This window comes from Lichenostomus cassidix, chromosome 1, assembly GCF_008360975.1.
Source record: "Lichenostomus cassidix isolate B80296 chromosome 1, HeHo_3.0, whole genome shotgun sequence".
Classification (NCBI taxonomy): domain Eukaryota; kingdom Metazoa; phylum Chordata; class Aves; order Passeriformes; family Meliphagidae; genus Lichenostomus; species Lichenostomus cassidix.
Window position 1 is genome coordinate 25,618,247 of NC_139479.1, and position 21,236 is coordinate 25,639,482.

General features: G+C 44.1%; 1 protein-coding gene across 3 annotated transcripts; it reads right to left on the reverse strand.

Moving 5' to 3' along the window:
• Positions 1 to 943: 943 nt before the first annotated feature.
• ATP4B (ATPase H+/K+ transporting subunit beta) lies at positions 944 to 7,179 on the reverse strand. 3 transcript variants are annotated; one of them, XM_085053490.1, is made up of 7 exons: positions 6,908 to 7,178; positions 6,446 to 6,574; positions 5,162 to 5,275; positions 4,158 to 4,357; positions 2,777 to 2,833; positions 2,149 to 2,241; positions 944 to 1,985 (listed from the first exon to the last, which is right to left on the reverse strand). In XM_085053490.1, the coding sequence occupies exons 1-7, from the start codon at positions 7,017 to 7,019 to the stop codon at positions 1,824 to 1,826; spliced, it is 867 nt and encodes a 288-aa protein (XP_084909616.1). In that variant the 5' UTR covers positions 7,020 to 7,178; the 3' UTR covers positions 944 to 1,823. The 3 variants fall into 3 exon arrangements, with proteins under 3 accessions (XP_084909616.1, XP_084909635.1, XP_084909626.1); XM_085053509.1 differs by lacking the exon at positions 6,446 to 6,574 and having other exon boundaries at positions 6,908 to 7,179; XM_085053500.1 differs by lacking the exon at positions 5,162 to 5,275 and having other exon boundaries at positions 6,908 to 7,179.
• Between the last annotated feature and the right edge of the window lie 14,057 nt (positions 7,180 to 21,236).

The window sequence follows — 21,236 nt, forward strand, 5'->3', positions numbered from 1 at the left end:
TGCTTCAGCTGTGCTAGCCACAAACTTTGCTCTTTGTTGTTACTATTCCTGATTTCAGTAAAGAAAGAGGAATCTCAGATGGCTAAAAGTTCAAGAAACATTTAACTTCGGGCTGACAATCTTTGTACACAAAGAACCAGATCTGGTGGGCCTTTCTTTTGAAGTCAGAAAGCATCATCGTTTGGTCAACACAGGGAAGCTTCAGTCTTTCCTTTCTTTCTTTATTTGTGCTGTGGTTGTAGGGCTAACTGGAGTGTGATTTTGTGCCACTGGATTGCCTGGCTTTGCAGATGCTAAATACAGTCAAGCAGATAGTCTGCCCATGTTGGAGCATCAAGGGAAAGGTTCTTGGTTTTCTTGGAAAGATTTGAATGTTCTGTTTGTAGGCTACATAGAACCAACCTTGAACATGAGTTGCTATTTTGTTATCAAAAGTATTCTATTGTTTTCCACGTTATTTTAGAAAGATGCACAGGAGGAGACCTGTGTTCCAACAAGGGTATAAACTTGGTTTTTATTGCCTCTTAGAAGACAGGCATAGCCCCACTGTAGAATTTGAAACAGGAAAGGCCAGGGGGAAAAAAGTTTTTATATGAAAAAGCATTTTCTTACTGTTTTTGAAATGCAGACTTTTTCTAAGAAAGGAAAGGCTCAAATATAATTTGTGTTTTGAAGAGGAAATATTCCCCTCCAGCTGGATTCTGTCTACAAGCTGGCTGGCTGAATGTTGCTGTAGTACAGGATGTGATCTTTTACATCTTGCTTTCTAAAATGTCCAGGCAGTGAAGGTGTAAAACGATTTCTGCTCTTGAAGATCTCTTTTTTGTGTGCCGTGTTTATTCTCTGGCTGGAGCATCCTGGACTTCAGGTAACATAAACACACTATACAGACACAGCAATCTTGTCTCTTTGTATTATATGGGATAAAGTTAGGTTTCTCAAATTTTAGATTCACTTTAAACTTTAGTGTTATTTCAGCATCTTTCACATTACTCCAAGTAACCCAAAACTCATCATTGCAACACAGGGCTATTCTACTGGATAAAACAAATAAAACCATCATGAAAACAACAAACACAAAACAACAAAATGCCAAGCAAACAAAAACCCCAAACGAATTACAACCTTTAGTTAAATTAACACTTTCCTGGATGTAACCGGATGTTACAGTCTTACCAGTCATTTTTATTAGGTTATATACATAGAGGTAAGTGGTACAGTGAAAGCTGTAAGCTAGAGGGGAGATTGCAAGTTTGCTTCTTTTGTGGTCATTGATTTGTCAACTAAAAAAATCTGACTCAGCTGACTAGTGCAAAAAGCCAATGCATTGGGATACAGATAATTTTAATACACTTTTATACATCCTATACAAGAGAGATTGAAAATTTAATTACTTGCTAGTATTTCAGACCATTGAGTTCCTTTTCAAGCTATCTAATTATTTCTCAATGACCAAGATTTAGTATCATACATCAATTATTTATGATGTATGAAAAGTGATTGAAAATGATGGTTTGAGTCTATAGTTATGTTCTTTGAAGGCACAGCTGCAGCCTTTGGGGGAAACTTGTTTTGTACAAATATTTGCATGAAGGCAGCAGCATACAGTAGCCATGAAATATCAAGCTATATACAGAGATAATCCTCATCTTCACACATGAGAGTGGGATCTTGATTTTAGCTCCATGGGTCATCTTGCTGTAATAAATGTCTCTGTGCACTGTAATTTATATGGGAACCATAGTGAGAAAATAAATACAGATGAATGTGAGAATAGTTAAGTTTACTCTTCATACATTTTTCAGAAGTGTCTCTGTTGCTGCTCAGTCTTCAATTTTCAATTTAAATTCCACTTTTCCTTCATAGGGATCGTGTACATTATCAAAGGTAATTCCAGCTCCAATGATTTTGCACACTATTTTAAGTTCTACATTCCTCGTAATGTTGAGAAATTTCACAGCTACCAAAGGATTGCTGTAGCTGGGCTAGGAGGCGAAATAAAAAGAAAAGACTTTAATTTTACGCTACCAGTTTAAAAATGAAATCTTAAAAAATGGTCTCCCCAGTTCTCACGGGATTGCAGAGATGCTCTGTATGTTTCACCTTACACAAAAAGAAAGAAGAAAAGTTAAATACAGAAGCACCCACCTGAGCCTTTTTGCCATAGTAGGGGAAGTAGTGCAGGTTGAAGGTGCCATTCACGGGGTAGTAGTCAACCTCCAGCGGGTGAGACTCCTCACCCTGTTTGTAAAACGAGAGAGGAAGAAGCTCTGTTGGTGAGGAAATCATTGGCCAGCCTGAAGCAAGCGTCTTAGGGCTGCTAAGCATGTGTTAAAGCTCAAGTCCAGCAGGCTGTTTAGCACCAGTCTCATTTTTCAAATAAAAGTGGGAATCTCATGCTGTTACTATTGCCAAGAAAAGCAGGCAAATGTCCTTTGATAGCAATTGGGAATTCAGTGAGTTGGACCTGCTGAGATGTGCAGAGAGCCTGAGGAGCTGTGCTGAGGCATGTCACTACAGGGAGCTGAAAGCAAACAGCAAATGTCCTCTGCAGCATGAAAATATAATATTTCAGGTGATTTAAAATAAAGCAGGCTTAGGTTTTTTCCTCAGCATGTCTGCTGGTGCAAGAACTTGCACAGAACTGAGAATATTCCAAGTATTTGGGATCTGATTTGCAGAGCTGCAAGGGTATTTTTTCTGGTCACAACTGCACTTTCTTGCTCTCAGAGCTGCAGTGCTTGAAATGTGTGAGACTCAGACCTCATATCCTTACCACATATGTGCAGTTCACCCTTGGTGCAGTGCCATTGCCAGGGAAAAACTTGATAATCTGAAAAAGAAAACACAGATTTGGTTATCTTGGAAATTGTTTTGAGATAAAAATTGCACAAATAATTACTTGAGAACTAAGCTTGAAAGGATGCTTAATGTGTTCCTGTGTAAGACTCTCTCAAATAAATTGTCTCATATATCTGGGTGAAAAACTGTTTTTGCTGGATATTTGGGAAGCAGGACTTGACGTTATCTGGGATGGACACTGCAGATGGGCTCTAGCCTGGCCAGAGCAAGTAGCACTGCACTTCCTCCAAGTCCAGCTCATTTACCCACCCATACCATTTGCCCTTGCTGATGCCCAGGCAGCCAGGGGTCTCTTAAAACACTCAATTGTGGGGCATTAAAGGAAAAGCTGAATCTCCATGCTTTTGGCCATATCCTTCTTAGAAAATCCTGGTTTGGGCAGAAAAACCCTTGGGCTGGTTTAATCCTACAAAACCAGTCGGGGGATTGCATCCTGCAGCAGCAAAGGTGAAAGGAGGTGAAGCCCCTTGGTCACTATCTATGTGTCTTTACCCTGCTGGGGCTGGTGCCAGTCTCAGTGAAGAAAGAATTTTTTGAAAAAGCCTGTCTCACCTGCCAGAACCAGGGGCACAGCTCCCTTCTCAGTTAGGGCTTGCACAGATTTTTGAAAATGCCTGAGGTGCAAGCCAAACCAAAAATGCAGTGATTTTGTCTCTCAGAAACTGGAGGGGAATTTGAGTTCTTCACTTGCTACCGAAACTGAATCAGAAGGCTCAGAACTTTACAATATAAATAAACTGCTTATTGCGTTTGTCTATGTCCTGAAAAAAAATTAAAGTATTAAAAATTCCCTTTATTGCTCTCCAAAAAAGTGTGTTGGTGGTTTTCCCTGAGAAAAATACCTGCCAGGTTTGAATTTTGGTGTTGTAGGTTCTTCTAAAGATTTTCTTTGCTGCCTGGAGGAATAAGATATCACCTCTCTGAAACTGCATCAGTTACTGTCACATCCTGATGCCTTAGCTGAAGGCACAGGGCTGTGGTATTGCAGGAGGAAACTCTTCTGGTGCTGTTTTGTGGGATTAGAACCCTATGGAGATGATAACTAAACCAAAGTAAATGAAAGCAAAGCTGTAGAGAGTCAGTTCAGAGATCACTGCCCTGTGTTACTTTCCTAGGGGTGGTGAAAAAGTTTCAGGATTTCCCTGGTAACCCCAGAGGTCTGTCAGGGAAAAGCACATGATTTTCCCAGTACAAACAGGAATTTAGAACCCATGGCAGCAGACACAGCAGCTCCCCAGTGGAGAATCAAGCTACTCTTAACTTTTTCATGCTGAGCACCTTGAACTTGTACTTACCCTATTCATTCTTATAATAAAACAGGGTTTTCCTTCTGGAAATCCAAAAGTTGGATCTGTGATGCCAGAGCAGTTTTGAAGCATATCTGAGGTGAATTTGCAGGATAGTTTTGTTTTATTTGGGCCATCAAAGGTGTCCTGGATGAAGTATGTGTTATTGGTGCAGTTGATGTTCAGATGCTGAGCAGCTGGTGTGTATGCTAGATGTGTGAATGAAGAAAGAAAAAAAATCCCCTCTGAAGCTTTTTGTATGCAAATTATACATCCCAACATCAGGCTGGAGATTCTGTCATGGGAGACTGCACTTCTAATGAAGTTGGCATTAGATGGAACAAGGAAAGTTTAAACTGTTTAGGGGTTTGGTTCAATTTTGTTGTGTTTTTCTTAGAATATCCAAGCAAAGCAAAAGGAAAGAGATCGAATTGAATTAAGACTGGCAGTTTGTGTTGATAGCTCCATATAAAGTCAATTTCAAACATAATTTTTCTCAAGATGTGTGTGAGAAACATGAAGAATTACAGCATTAGGGCTCAATTGGAATATAAATGTGCTAAGATATGAACAGGCAAATGGAGCACATAACCTACTTTGACTGTACTCCCTGATCACACCAGGCAACAGCCTTATGAGATTTATTATGGCACTTTGATGTTTGTAGTCACAGACAAATTAATTAGATTAATTTAGAAGAGGCTAGTTTTGAAGACCTTTTGTCCTCCCTCTTCCTTCAGACTTTCTATTGGTTTATTTTATTAAGGCTGTTTAGGATTAAACAAAGTAAAAGTCCTAAAGAAGAGCCTGGGTTTTAATAGATGTGTACGTACATTTGATTTATAGATTCATTAAGTGCTTTGCTCATCCCTTTCAGAAGATGCACTTTCCACTCAAAATCTTTGATTTGAGGACAAATGTAAAATGGAAGCACTGACTTAAGGTTCTCAGACCTAGTATGGGACATAAGACAGCACCTTTTTTCAGTATTATGCAAGAAACTTCATTTTTACCTGTCAGATAACTGTGAAGAGTTGTCACTAAACCTTCCCAGGTTTTGTTGTCAGATACGTTGTAATAAATCTGTAGTCCTCTATCCCCATAAACATTGGGTCTTAAGGTTACTCCTTCATGAGGAAGAAAAGGGAAGACAAAGCAGAGAAGAGGTGCCAGGCACAGATCTGTTTATTTAAATTGATAGTAGCAATTTTGCTGCATCAAAACTCATTGAAAGTGTAGATCCTCCAGGCTCATTGGGGAGGATTTAACCATGCACAGAAACCACCTCAGCTGTGAGCTGTTCAACCAAAACCCTAAAGCCTGTGCTGCTGCTGAATTATTTTCTGTTCACATATATTCATGCTGTTATAAGAACAGCTTGTAAAATCGTTTCAGCTATTGCGCCGGATTTCCCCAGGACTTCTTAGCAATAACAGTCAGATCGGGTTAAAGAAACAGCTCATACAGCAGCATGAGAAACAGCTTTTATAAAAGCCACATAGAATATGTCACAGGAATTATTTTGCCAGCAAATACCAAACTTACTGAACACTGGGAGTGGAAACTTCAAAATACAAAAGCAGCTGACAGAATAATTTTTAGGGCTATAGCTTCTAAAAAGTATTTTTCCCCTCTCATTGTGAAAACAAGCCATTGGGATGTGAAGTTTTAGCAGTGTGCACTGATCATCTCTGATCATCTGCCCATCTCTTTTCATGCCCCACAAATCTTTATTTCTAATCTCACGTGTCTTTTTCTTATTTTTGCTTTCTTGATCACTGGCACAGCACATCCTGCTGGCAAGGTATTCCTGCTCTCTCAGGGACTTCCCATGGTACTGGTAAATGTGGGAATACCCACCCAAGGCTGCTCACCCCATCACCTCTACATCTTGCTGGGCACCCCAAAGCCCTCTGTGGTGCTTTGGGGGTTGGAGCAGAACCAAGAACTTCCCCAGGGACTGACCCCTGCCCTTGAGGAGAGGAGGTGACCTGCTGCAGGTGGGCACTGATCATCCCAATAGCATGATGAAATAAATGCATATACTATTTGTTCATATTATATATTCATAAATATATGAGTATATAAGTATATTCATGTATCAATACCTAAAAAAATGTGCCAGATTTTTTTTTAAAGCCTGAAAATGTTTTCAGGCAGAAATTAAACTTTGCAGGGATTGTTTGGGCAGAATTGACCTGATTTATTCCGCATAGGTCCCCCCTCAGCCCTGGACTCTGCCAACACCTCTCAGTCCAGCGCAGTCCTACACAACTTCTGTGAGACCTTGGCAGTACCTGGGGATTTCAGCTGGTCTTGGTAATCCGGCTCATATGGATTAATTGTGCTCATTAAAGAATAAATGGAGAGAGCGAACAGCCCTGACATCACCACGTAGAAAGCCAGGTAGTAGAGGCTGATCCACACTGTGGAAAAGAATAAGGACAGAATTTCATTCTTTGAACTAGGTAGTGCAGTGCTCTCTTTGTGGCCAGGACCAATTTTTCTCCTTTTGAAGTACTTGGTTCAAAATCACTTTGAAGTCATACATTTGCAGGAACTACTTGAATCAATGTTTTGATCTACTTGATCCAGCTCATAGGGCCACCCAAAAAGTGGCTTAGAAGCATATATGAGAACTGCTGTCTTCAACACATCTACATTGTGTCCCACTCATTAGGATGACACCTCCCCCCCCTCCCCCCCCAGTTTTCAAATGTACCAGAAGGAAGAGAAGAATCTTGCACATGAAAACCTACCCCAGTTAATTAAGGACCTTCCCATGAAGAGCTTTGTTTCTGGATTCCAGACAAAACGACGGAAATCTTCCATCCGTTGGCTGCAGGTCTTCTTTTCATTTAAAGTTGCCATTTTCTCAAAAAAGTTCCCAGAAATGTGTCCTCCTTGGAAGTTAAGAAATTCAGATGGTGCCCAGAGAGTCACTCAAGAAAAAGACTGGGTTTTATACCTTCTCTGCTGAAGGTCACCAAGATTGCCTGTGCCAATGAAAGCCCCTGCTCACCACTATCAACCTGCTGCAGATACAGTTCTTTATGAAGGGTGTTGATAATGCTGGCAAGGGAAAGTTTGTTCCAATCAAATGCCCTTCTCCTTTCTCTTGACTGCCTTAGCAGGTCAGCAGAGTTACGCATTTTGCCAAATGGCCGTGGGGTTTGCAATAGACTGTGTGATAGCTGTTATCAGACAGATAAAGCAAAGGAGAACTTGTTTCTCTCTGGGTTTTCTTTCTTTCCCCCCTTTTTTTCCAGTTAACCTGCAAGTAGTAGATACAGTTCTTCCACTACAACATTTGTTGGGACTTAGGGTGTTGCAGGGGGCATGTTTAGAAAATAAGTAATTACTTGTTAGGTGTGAAACTACTTTCAGAAGCTTTTTGCAAGCAGATGGAAGACAGGGTGGTTGGGATTTATAAAGGGTGCACTACATCCACCAGTCTGTGAGACAAGTGGATTGGTGGGCAAACATGGAGGCTTTCCAATTCCACGTCACCAGTTTGGCATCAGCAGAGCTGGTGGCACAGCAGCCAGGTGGGGAGCTGTGCATTGCCTTGGGAAGGACCATGGGGATGGATGGCAGCTGGGAGCACAGCACAGCACTCAGGATGTGGACATCCAGCTGTAACCAATATGGAGTGGTGTCCCTGAGGGGCAGCACTGGTGCTGGGGCAGAGTTCAACTCAGTCAAGCCAGAATCATAGAATCACAGAAAAGTTTGGGTGAGAAGGGACCTTAAACATTACCTAGCTCCACACCCCTGCCATGGACAGGAACACTTTTCACTAGACCAGGTTGCTCAGAGCTCCACCCAACCCAGTCTTGAACACTTCCAGGGATGTGGCACCCACAGCTTCTCTGGGCAACCTGTTTCAGTGTCTCACCACCCTCACAGTAAATAATTTCTTGCGAGCATCTGACCTAAACCTGCCCTTCTTCTTAAGGCCATTACCCCTTGTCCTATCTCTGCACGTCCTTGTAAAAAGTCCCTTTCCAGCTTTCCTATAGACCCTCATTAGGTACTGGAAGGCCACTGTAAGGTCTCTCTCTGGAGCCTTTTCTCTTCTCCAATTCTCTCAGCCTGCCTCCATAGAAAAAAAGAATGAGAATTTTTTCTCCGTGATGGTGGTCACTGCAGGAACAGGAGCCCCAAGAGGCCATGCAGTCTCCACCCTCAAAAACACTAACCCCCAGCTGGGTGCAACCCTACCCAGCCTGCTGTACCCATGGGGCTGGTCCTGCCCGGGAGGGTGTTGGACTACATGCCTACCAAAAATCCTTTCCCACAGAGAACATGCTATGCATCTGTAATCCTAATCTATTTTTAATTAGCAGGATGCAAACCAGAAGAGGGAACCTCATGCTGAAAATCTGCAGTAGTTTTCTTACAGGGCAACACTTTACATTTCTGCATTTGTCAGTTCCAGGGGTGTTGTCAGAATTCATGAAACAAGTGTACACTGTGCTCTCTTCAGTGTCACAGGAATGACCTGATACTGGAGATCCTACAGCCCTGGCCAGGATGGAGAGATGGAGAAGGATGGAGAACCCCAGTGCCAGCCTGGAGCAGCTCTGCTCCTCTCCCTGAGGGCTTTTGTATTGCCCCAGCTCAGCACAGCTGCCCTGTCCAGCCCTTGCTGGCTGCTCTGCATCAGGCCTTTGGAACCTCAGCAATCACATGTGAACCACCACAAAACCCACCCACACATCATCTTCCTTTTCTTTCCTTGTAGAGCTTTGGGCAGACCATGGAGAAGGATTGGCTTTTCACCTATGGTTTGTGGCTTCTGAGGTCTCTGTACAAACATCTTCCCACCACTTTGGGGGAAGTGGCCATGAGCACTCATTCTGTGCACAGGGATGAATTCTGCTGAAAAATGCTCAGAATTATATCTTTGGTGTGACCAAAGTGGCAGCATGAGGGGCCTGGAGGGGACAGTGGGCTGAGTGCTGCATGCTGTGTATATGGCCACCTGCTGCCAAGACATGTCACCTTCATGGACTTGTCCCCTGTCCCTCCTCTGCTTTGGAGCAACAGAGACCACGAAGAGAGAAGTGCCATCAAGAGCATCACCTTCTTGTGTGCAAGAGTTCTGAGTGTAGAAATTTCCCTGGGGATTTTCCACCACCTTGCAAACAAGCTGACTGGTAATGGTGTTTCTGCTGAATTGCTGGATGCTTGGCATGGCTGAACCATGGGCAGCAACCATGTGCAGCTGTGACAAATCTAGGATTCTCCTGGAAAGTTTGTTCATGAGTGAAAATGAGCACTGCCTGTCTGAAGAGGTTTGTGGAGGCAGGAGCAATAGCTGTTCTGTGGGCACTGTTGAAGGGTTTCTGGACACTGCAGTAATTTGTCAGGACACTTGATACTGACGAGTGGGCACCTCTTCATGGCATCACACGAGGGCTGCTTGTCCAAGCTGCCTCTTGCTTTATAGTCATGCAGGGCTGCCCATCAGCATCCATCTCTGCCGTGATGCCCTGGCATTGTGGCCATTGCAGCCAGCCTTGGCCCCAGGACTGTGCCAATCCCTTGACCTGGAGCCTTTTGTTGTGTTTAATGTACCCAGAGCTGCTCCAAGGGGGACTAATGTTTGCTTTCCTTGGCTGGTTTCTAATGCCTGCATCACTGACCTTGGGCTGGCCACCGGAGGGAAGGGTGGCTGAGAGGGAAGGTCATGCAGGACAGAGGGGAGGTTGGGCAGGAGCCTGGGGTGGCACAAGGCTGGAGGTGAGACCATGGCCTGGCTTCCCCTCCTGCACAGTCCAGGAATGGTGGTGGGCAGCCCTAGGATCCATTGCACTTTTCCTCTCTTGCTGACCAAGGCACCAGCAAGACAAAGCCTGGGCTCAGGGAGACCAACACTCTCCAGGAAAACCAATGGAGAGCATGTTTGCAAGATTCACACTCCTGTGACCAGAGGTGGCTGAGTTATATGTACAAAGAGGGAGGTGAAGCCCCTTCCTCTTTCCGTGGTTCACACAATTAGCAGCTTGAGTATGAAGCTTGAAGGCCACTTCTGGAGCACTGTGCTTAAAAGATTGGATCCAGGCTGAGATGTTAGCCCTTAGAGATGTTGTCCTGAGCAGACCTGTGTGCCAGGACTGCTGGGCACTCCAGGATTGGCTTTATCCCAGGCTCCTTACATGCCAAACCAGCTTGAACTGCTCTAAGTTCACCTGGCACTGACTGGAAGTTCAGTGTCAATGTTAATAAAATATTAACTTTGTTTACATGTGATAAGGGCACTGATTCCTCTCTCCTGGAGGCTGTGCAGGAGGTGGTAGTGGTGATGGAGAATAGCAGGAGGGACAGGTCACTGTCTGCAGCCTCACTGGAGCACTGCCCACCATGACAGGGGTCAGTCTGATGCTTTCAGATGGTTCCATGATGCTGCCTCTCCAAGCACCATGATTTCAGCCTGTATGCAGCACAGACTGCAGCAGCTGGGAGGAGAATCCATCCTGGTGGAGCAAGATTTGGGGTAGGATCCTGGGGGTTCCCTCCCTCTTATACCTGGGGGTCATATGCTAAGGCTGGCATTGGAAGTTCATCTTCCATGGTAGAAATGAGGTTTATACCTTTGCCTTTGGCCCTAGGCTGTCTTCTGTATTAAAAAGTCATGTAAGGCTTTCTGCCTTTCTCATGGAGAGGGCAATATTTCTTTTCTGGAAATTTTCTGAAAGAAAAAATTTAGAATGTAAGAGAATGCCAGTCCCTCAGACGGTGTAGCACAGTGAAGGAACACTCTTTGCATCCAGCTTTCTATCTTCAGAGTTTGAGATGTGATTTTGTGTGTGTGTGTGTTTTGGTGTTGTGTTTTTTCCTTTGCTGCACTGTGTTTCACTAACAGTGCCTCTCATTTGCCTCTCTCCTGTATTTTGCAGTTTGACAAAAGAAAACACACTGGCATTTTTTCAAGCTTGGGGAGCATAGTTATTCTTTGAAATAAAGACATCTGATCTGCAGCCTGAGCAATTCAGGGAAGCAAAACAGTGAAAACATCTTGGAGTTGAACTGAACTGATGGTCCCACTGTTTTCAGCCTCAGGGAAAGCAATAAGAGCAAGGGAGGGTGTTGGCAAAAGTGCAGTGCTGAATTTATGATAGCACAACATGATCACGGCTGTGGAAAAGGCAAAGCAGCCTCTCTTCAGGGCTTGGCTGGTCTGTGCTTTTCTGCCCTGCTCTTGTGTGTCCAAGGGCTGCTGATCCCACCATGAGCTGAGCCAGATCCCTCTACTCCTCTGCTGCCTCCTGAGAATCCACAGGAAATTACTCCTATGAAAAACTGCTAAACTGAATGCAAAAATAAACTTAGCAAAGTCCAATGGTGTTTCTTTCAGATGTGGCTGAGTGCCAAAGCCTGCTGTTTTGGGGACAACTTACTACTGCTTGTGGTGTCTTCCAGAGGATGGCAAGTTACAGGGTCCTTGGAACCATTAAACATCCCATGAAGCATCTCCAGCAGTTCTGACTTCATCACCTTCCACTGAAGGAGTATCTGTCTGAGCAGACTATTGCAGGCCATAGAGTTTCGTGTGGTGTTGCAAGAAAATAAGACCCATGCCCATCTGCAAAGCTGCACCCTGGCTCTCATTACACTCAAAATCTTATTTGTGGACAAAAGGCATGCTCATCAAGTAAAGCCAAGAATTTATTGTTAACATCACTGGAATTTTAAGAGTTTAATCATCATTACTCCAAATCTAGCTGTTACAGTAAAGAATAATGCTGTTAAGACTGTACACACACTCTTCACCCTCTGCCCTTTTTTCTTGAAGTTGCATTTCCCTTTCCACTGCTTTTTGGGATCCTAAGGTGGTGGGGCGTTGTGGATGGCAGGGACAGCCAGAGACAGGGACAGCCAGAGACAGACAGGGACAGCCAGAGACATCCCTCAGCTGGGCTCAGCCTTCAAACATGGGCTTCTTGCAGCCTCACATCACCATGGCTGCTGTGGCACTGTCACCTTGTGAGATATTGCTTCCCTCCACCTTTTGCTCCTTCCTTTATGCCTCCCTGCTTCAAAGACTGTTGAGATACTGCTTAGCCAAGCTATTAATAATTTAATAACTCTTCAGTCTTACTTCCTATGCCAGTTGTCTTGAACTCTGTTACTGCCATTTTCTTTTGAACTCCTCCCAGCTTCTCAGTGGCTTGGGGGTCATAAGGTGTCCAAAATTGAATGCTGTTCAAAATGTGGCCTCACCCACCACAGATCCTCTAAAGTCCATGGCAATGTGCCCACTGGCTTAAGTTTACTTTGGGATCTGGCCTAAAGAGAAGAATACTGCTTTGTCAGCTTGATAACATGATGTCTTAGCATGAGCCACTCAAAATTACATAGTTGTTTGGTTTTTTTTTAACACAGCCCAATTAAGTTACAATTTCACATGTATTTAGAGGATGTATCCTGGTGTCAGCCACTGTGGACACCACCTGACCATGGTGGAGCCTTGCCAGACCCTGGTGACAAGATGACTGTTTTCTTTTTCACACCTTCAGAACCTGGTCCCTAGCAGCTCCTGCCCTGCCCAACACCACAGGGAGCCCAACTAAGGTAAGGAAGCCTGGAGCCATCAGGGTTTGCCTGCACTCAGCAGGTTTGCAAAGCCTTTGGCTGTGTTGGTTTGGACCTTAACGCTGTGTCAGACTGTGCAGGGAAAGGTCAGCTCCAACCAGATTAGAAATCAATACCAGCAGAAAGTGTTGTCTCAAGCTGTGGGCATTAAATGCCACAGGGAAAATCTGCTTTTACAGATGCCACTCTTCCTCACTGAAAATGTCCCTCAAATATGCATGGCTGATTCCACCTTTGATGTCAGTCTGATTAAAACCATATTTGTTAAGAGCTAAATCCCCATAGGTCTTATTTCCCCTACTGATAACAATAAAATAAATCTATATCTAAATCCATATTTAACAAAACATATATATATAGATACAATTTTTTTTTTCCCCCCAGACTGATATCAGGAAGCAAGTCTGGCTAGAAAATGTAGAATTATCTTCCAGTATAATCACAGTGGCTGTTCAGCTGTTAATGAGCTCACTTTAGCATGCAGACATCCTTTTACACTCCTTGTCTCTCTGGAGCTGCTCAGCTGTCCTTCTGGCTTTGTTGCAACAGCAAACCAAAGCTCTCTTTATTGATGTGGCTCCTGTTGCTGCATAAAGAGGTACTTGGTTGAATAAAGTATTCTGACTATCAAAAAGCATATGGAATCGTGCTACGCTATGAAGGATCTGAAACTCAGTTTTTTTCCCAAAGACTCAATTCTCACTGCCTCTCACTGCAGCAGGGGTGACAGTGGGGCTGTGTGGTACTGTCCTGCACCCAAAGGAGCAGCAGCAGTGTGGTGCTGGCATGGGCAGCCACCACAGCATCCCTCCAGGGCTGCCCATGGGGATGGAGTGCAGGGGGATTAGCTCCCAGGGTCCTCTGTGGTGAGCTGCACATCATTGCACAGCTCTAGAAACCATGGCAAATCTCAGTTTGCACATCTCCAGAGCTCATCATGCTGAGGGACATTTTTAAATGGTGTCTCAATGATTCAGGAAATGGCAAAAATAATGTATTCAATCTTCATCCAGAGGAAGAAATACTTTTCTTGCTCCCGTAAATGTTGGTAAGTGGGAAAAGATGATGAGACTTTTCCTGACAGAGTGACTGTAAGTGATAAAATCCTCAAGAAGAAAGGAGGTGAAAGAAATCTGAGGACAAGGGATGAGAACAAGCAGGTTTTAGTATCAAATTATCTCTGTACCTACTTGTAGAACCATTGAACCACCAGCCTAAGCTACACTGTGTTCTGAGAGAATCTTACCTTTAGCAATCTGGCATTAAAAAGGCACGTGGCTAAAGAGGAAACAGTTCTACTTTTGGCTATTTTTCTACAAGACTTAAAAAACTGAGTCTTCAGAGAGGCAAGCTGAACAGTTTTAGCAGAGATACTATTAATACAAATACTGTCTAAATAAATATTTCAAAGGAAGACCAGACTGAAAAAAAATTGCTGTTAAACTAAGTGTTTCACTAAAACAGGCTAAGAGTATTTATGGCACTTTTATGTTTAGCTGTCATCCTGCTGGGATCTGAACATTTCAGAATAGGGCTATGCATTAGAATTTCAGTGTCAGTACATCTTTATATTGATCTGAGTGCCTGGGATTGGCATCCATAATGGATAATGAAGCTTGTGATCCCAAGGCACCCTTATGAAATACCACTATTTAGAATTTACTACTGCTATAAGCAGAAGTTGTAGAGATACTTGTGAATGCCAGGCCTGGGTCTCAAAATATATTCCAGTTGTTATAAAGAACTGGTTCTGTTCCTAAGCTGTAATACTGCCACAAAGATGTATTTGTTGCATTATCAGTTGCTGTGAATGTATAGTTAGATTTATTCCTTCCTAGAAATAAGTATTAAGACTGGGGGATTTGGCAGGGTCCATGTCAAAGATTACTGATCACCTCACAAAACAATGAACCTGCTTCTGATCTGACACATACAGCATTGCCAGAAAGCCAAACTTGAACCTGAAACCCTCAACTGAAGAGAGAAAACAACTGATTCAGCCTTCAGTCTACCCCCATGACTTCAAAGACCCTATTTGAGACTCATGACACAGAGTTCAATAAAAATCACAATCCCCCCATCACTAATCCCCCACTCCTGCTGGGTAGGACTCTTGCAGGGTATATTCAGTGACATGAGAGACATCTGTATAATGACAGTTCTCAGAAAACTGCTGTTATCAGGGGAAACAATACAGCAAAGACAGGGAAAGTGAGAGATCATTGAAGTGTTCATTGGTGTCTTTTAAATAAAGGAGCTAAATGTATCTTTTCAAGTAGTTTATTAAACTGCAGATCAATCAGAGGCACACAAAGACATGATCCATCCCAGGGTCACACAGCACCTTTCTGCAAGCCAGGTGTGCTCTGTGCTGACCCTCTCCTGTCAGACTCTCCATCTAGGCATCATGCATCCACTTAACCAGCACCCTAAAGCATTCTCAAAGCAGGGCCAGCACCCATAAGCAGGTTTACAGAGGGGGACAGAGACACAGGGAGCATTCATGAGACTTGTCAAAAACTTATTTTGGACATGGCAGTGTTTGGTAATTCTAGAAAGGCTTTTTCCAGCCCTGAAACACACATGTCCAGAAATAGATTTTATCAAGTATTTTTATTTTCCTCCCTGGCCAGATTTTCATAATGTCCTAAAATTCAATTCCAATCTGCCTTCTTCAGCTGTGACAACAATAGCATCAGACATCATTCAGTGCACCAGGACAACAGAGATGAGAAGGCTATTCCTTCCCATGGCCCCAGGACAGCAGTACTCTCTTAAGTGGGGGGTACAGGGCAGAAGGTCTTAGTGATGATCTTTGATTTCTGTGCCCCTGTAAACAGCTGCTTTTTCTTGACTCAGTAAAGTCACTGTAAATGCCAATACTGAAAGTGCAGTTATCAATACATGAATTGTTAGCAGGAGGCTCTGAGGATGGGTAACATGATATGGAGACTTTCAGTAAGAGGTCACAAGACCTGAGCTGAGTCCAAGGTCCTCTTGGGGACACACAGCACTGTGGCCTCTGTGGTTGCCTGCTGGGCTCTGAAGCTGGGCATGGGGTGCAGCTGGGGGGGTGCAAAGGCTGTCAGCTACTCCTACAAGGGATGGCTGGGGTCTGAAGCTCCACAATGTCTTGCTGCTCCCTTCCAGTCTCCCAGAGCTACTGCACCTGAGACTTTCCAAGCCCTCTTATGTCCCAGTGACCCAGTTCACCTCAATGCACTTAATTGCCATGTTTTTCTAACCTTAGATTATTTCCATAGAGGTGTTTCTACCGGTGGACTGGGGGAGGCAGTATCTGGCCTTGCTGAGCAGGTGATCCCCTGACCTTTAGGATAGCAACCTGGCCTGCAGCCCTGACTGGAGCTTTAGGAGCAGTGCTGGGGGCTGCAGCTTTTCCTCACATCACTTTGTCCTTCAGGCAGTGGAGAGCCACAGGGGCACTTCCCCAGGCACTTCCCTCTCAGCAAGAGGCACCCTGATTACAATGATCACATTACACCCATGTGGCCAAAAAGTTGGGGAAATGTGGGTTATTTCTTACTTCACCACATCCCATCACCAGAAAACACACATCCTCAGGGACCCAGAGGTCTGGCACTGAGACCTGGATAAAGCTGATGAGAGAGCTCTTTGAGAGAAAAAGGAAAGCTTTCAATGGACCTTGAGGATAGCAAAGAATGCAGTTTTGCTCCCTGATGAGGTCACTCATGCTTCTTCCTCACTTCTCTTTCTGTTGCTCTGTTTCTCTCCTGCATTTCACCTTCTACTTCCTTGCCTCTCCCTGCTGCTTTTACAGCTGCTCAGAGATCCTGCTGGTCATCCACTGTTCTCTCCCACCACATATCCCACTGGTTTTTGCCTCTCTCCAGCTGTGTCTTGTGCTGCTGCCAATGGGATCCTTCTGATAGGGGCAACTGCTCTTGTTCCTGGACACAACAACCATCTTCACATCACATGTTGCTCTTGGTTGCTGCTTTTGGGGATTTCCATCTCAGTCCTATTACCTGTTCAAGGGGCAGTCAGAGCCCAGACCACAAGGCAAAGTGCATTACCTGTGCTCAGTGGGAATTGCTCCCCATAAACTGCCACCCAAAAATCCTGCAAAGAGGATGTGCTTGTGCTCAGTGAGAAAATTCTTGCTGGCAGTGCTTATGCTGGAAGGTGTTTGCTTTCCAGACAAGTGCCTGAAAAATGTGGGCTCATTAAAACTTCGTCTTATTTAGAAAGTAATCGAAAATAATTTTTGGAAGTGTCCATATTGTTCCTAGTGGAATATCTATTTAGATCCCCAACAATGGATGGCAGGATTCACTCACAGATACCAACACTCATCCAGAGCTGCCATGCCCCCCAGACATACTGGACAGTGGTAGGATAGCTGTGTATAAGTACACACCCATTGCTGATTCCTGTGTGGTGTCATTCCACTGAAATTCCAAAAGTCTAGTTGTTTGGCTCCTATATTGCTGGAGGTGTGGGAAGGGGATTATGGATTTAGGCTGACAGCACTTCTCTATTTATGTCCACAAGGAATGCATGGACATGTGTCTGGTCCTTCCTAAACATTTCTGCAAATACATTTATAAATCGATGTAATTTCAGCCAGATGGACAAGAGGATCAATATTCACTATCACTCAGTATCCTGAACATCATTGATCCCCCTCATACCTGCACAATAGGCAGTAAAACTGAGCATGTGTGGCAGTTGTTAGAAGCTGGCTCTCAAGCTCTATGTTTTAAGGATGCATATGTGTAACTGTGCTGATCTGAAGGATTAAGGGATAATTTGGTGAATATATACCTTCCTCCTAGGCAGTGAGAATGGATGAGGTAGCAGGTTGTAGTCTATTGTCACATGTGTTACCTGGTACATACTTCCAGACCAACAGCATCAGTGAGAAGGTTCAGTGTGAAGAACAGCAGATGGAGAAACCTGTCAGGTCATTTAATTTCAGCATGGGAGTATAGCTGCTGTGGGAGGGCCCACCAGCAAAATCAGACCTGTTTGTGGGGGTGAAGACCTGCCTGTACAGGTGACCTCAGCACAGAGCGGGGAGCAGAAACACAGAGCTTTTTGGTACTGGTGTGTTTGACCCTTGATTACTGGTCACCTCACAGAAAGGATATGATTAAAAGAAAAAAATCTGTGTACTTATTAAAAATTGTGAAGTCCTTTTTACATTGAAGCTGCTTTTACTGCTACTTAGGGGACTTTACTGTCTTAAAGCTAAGGAAATTAAATTTCTCTGGAACTAGGTGTGAAGTACTAAGTATCAACATTTTATGTGCTTGTGCCCTCCTTGGGAACTTTATCCACAGTTTTCCATTCAATTGTAAATAGCTTTGGAAACTGAAATCTATGAGATCACTGTACAAAGACTGGGTAGAGTTTCTTGGCATGTGCTGTACAGCAAGGAGTAAGGGCAATGAGGGTGGCTTTCTCCAGCCTCCAACAGCAGTATGAAGCCATGTGGAAAGAGTAAGGAAGAGTCTTTCAGGGACAGTGCTGAAAGCACAGCCTCACAGCATCCCTCCCTTTTGGCTCTCAGGGTTGATCTTGCACAGGGTTGCAAGATCTCTCAGGGTTGATCTTGATCTGTTGCCAAACCAAACCAATACAATCAGTTAATAATGACAGTCTGACTATCTGAGGAGCAACCTGAGCAGGGCATATAGGATGTCACCGGTGCACATATGGGATGGCCAATGAGCTGAACATGATCATGTGTGCTTTGGAGGCTGGGATAAAGGGGCAGTCTCCCCAGAACATTCACTTTGCATACAAATTATCTTTAGGGGGTTTTTTGTACAAATGGTTTGCAGGAAATCTCAGAACACTGGCAATGTATGTTTTTCCCCAGCTAAAGTGGCCAAGCCCTGTGGGGGTTCTTGATCCAACACCCACCAGACAGAACTGCTCTGCATCCTGAGACTGCTCTCCCAGCAGGAAATGAGGGGATCCCTCTGGCCTCATCTAGCCCCACTATGTGCCACAGGGTTGGAAGCCCTGGAGCTGGTTGCTCAATCCCTATGCTCAAGTAGCCACCACAGGCTGGGCTGGGGGAGAGAGGCAGCATGTCTGGGCATAAGATGTGGAATAAAATTACTCCAAGGAATAAGTAGGCAGAGGGACACTTTTACCATGTGAACCAGTGGTGCTGACTCTCTTTTCAGCTGGTCTGGGGGCTTTCTGAGCCCAGGTGACTTTGGAGCCTACAAACAAAAAGGTCTCAGCCAAGGCAGCCCACAAACTGTATATTGTGTGCATAGGTATTTTTCTGTCCTTTGAAACTGCTGCCTGACAGGATCACTTGCTGCTCTGTGCTGCTTGGATTAGAAGACACAGCTGGCAACTGTTCCCTGCTGGCTTTCTTACTGCCATTCGTGGTCTTATTGATCTTCCTCAAGCCACCCCCACTGCTCTTCAAACAGAAGAGCCCTCCTGGATTTCCTGGTTTCTGGTGCAGAGGCCTTTCGGTACCTTTGATTATCCTCACTGATGATGCACTGGTGCATCAGGAGCATCTTTGCATCTTTTCCAGTTCTGCTGTAGTTTTCTGGAGTGGGGGGAAGCACACAATATCCAGCTTAAGAAATATGTGCCCCTAAAATCAATGTGTCTGTTCACCACAATATTATTGGTGCCTGTCGGTCACACACAGAGCAGAAAGCAGGATGCAGCCAGGAGGGGCAGACAGATATTCAATCCCATTACAGCCCAATAAATAAATGATACATTGCCTAGCAGAGCAGTCTGGGCTATCAGATGTCCTTTCATCATAAGGGAGTGTAAAGCCTTCTCTCCTGCTGGGAGAAGAACCCCCTGCAAGCAGCACCAACATGCCTGGGGAGGCAACACCAGGCACTGTGTGTTATCTTGCTGGATTCTGATGGGAAATTTTGCCTGTGCCTTCCTGTACTTCCAGTCCACCATAATTTCTTTCAATAGGCTTCACAATTTTTTCAGGACATTGATGAAATATTGTGACACAAATTTTTGTGATGCATATTTTCTTTCTATTCAGGAAACCACCCATTAAGCCACCACTTTTGCTCAACATGGGGGGCTGTGTAAAAAAGAAAAGCCATCTTCTTCTGTACAGTGGGGTAAACTGAGAAGCACGATCCATGACAAGAGAGGAAGGAAATTTACTTACTTTTTACTAGATATCTCTTTTCTGGCAGTGCTTGGTTGTAATTGATTCTTGTTGGGATCAGTGCCAGGGCTGCCTCCTGAACACTGTCTATTCAAGTTCGCTGAAGATCAAAACTGATTTTGTAGATAAAAGGAAACTGAGCTGGACTGAGCTATTCCAGGACACCCATCTGTTTGTGAATCTGTTGGAAAGCTGGACAGGAAGTTAATCTACATGCAGACTTGATGTTGACTGTGTGAATGGTCCATCTGGATTTTTGAAACTAACGCTCCTCAGGCAAACTCCTCCATGAAGAGCAGAGTCAGCAGTGGCTGTTTCCTGTGTTGCTCTCCCTATATAACTTCTCTGGTGCTTCTCAGTGTGATTGACCTCTCCTTGAAACCCTTCTGCAGTGAATGTATTTACTCCCCCTCCCTTCATTGTCCGGTTGCTTTTTCGCCAGATATGTTATCCTTGAGATTGCCAGCCCTCTCACAAGTGTGATTATGTTTGGCTTCTGGGTTCAAGTGTTACTACAGGGGATTGATAGGCAGCAAAATTGGGTAAGTCCCCTTTTCAGGGGAAACATGGCAAAAAATCCCCTGGAGAGAACAAAAAGGAGAAAAATAACTTAATTTAAGAAACCTCCATGCATTCATTGGTTAAAAGCAGAGCCTTCCCAAGCAACTTCCACTTAAAGAAGTGGAAGAATATCCCTGCATTGCAGACAGAGTTATCACACGAGGCTAGACCTTCAGATGTTGTAGTAAAAGATATGTTATCTGCATACCAGCTAATAACCTGCAAAAGAAAAGGGCCTAACATTTTTTCATAATGTGGAGACTCTAAAAAAAAGTGTCTTTGGTGCTTCTGATATTGATTTTGGAGTGCAAAATAATGGTGGGCATATTACTTATTGGGACCTCAATTTCAGAGGGGCCAAATCTCTCCCAAGTTTCAACAGGCAGATCAGCTGCGTGGAGGAGTTTAATTTGTAGTTGCACTTGCAAACCTCTGTAGTTTATTTGCCTTATCTAACCCAACCTCACCAGTCCTTGACCCTGCACATGTGTGGTGTGCCTGCATAGATGCCAATGTACCATATAGTCCTTCCCCAGAGAGGTAGTAGCTCTTTTCAGGGGGATAGCCTGTCTCAAGCCTCCTCAGAACGCACAAGTTTGTTTTCTCAATTCGGTAAATGTGACTCTGGAACTGGTGTCCAAAAGATCAAAGCATTTCCACAGGTGAGTTCAACATCTTGGTGACTGACAATGTGGGAGGAAGGTATCTCTGTTTTCACCCAGGAAAAAGGGTAGAAGATCTCAGGTTCCTTCTGATACAGGATG

Bases quoted from the DNA above. Each gene is read 5' to 3' on its own strand.
- ATP4B (XM_085053490.1), bottom strand. From the start codon at position 7,019: ATGGCAACTTTAAATGAAAAGAAGACCTGCAGCCAACGGATGGAAGAT. The intron at 5,276-6,445 runs GTACTGCCAAGG...TTCCTCATGAAG, and splicing joins AGACCAGCTGAAATCCCCAG to GAGTAACCTTAAGACCCAAT. The intron at 2,242-2,776 runs GTAAGGATATGA...TTTTACAAACAG, and splicing joins GGGTGAACTGCACATATGTG to GGTGAGGAGTCTCACCCGCT.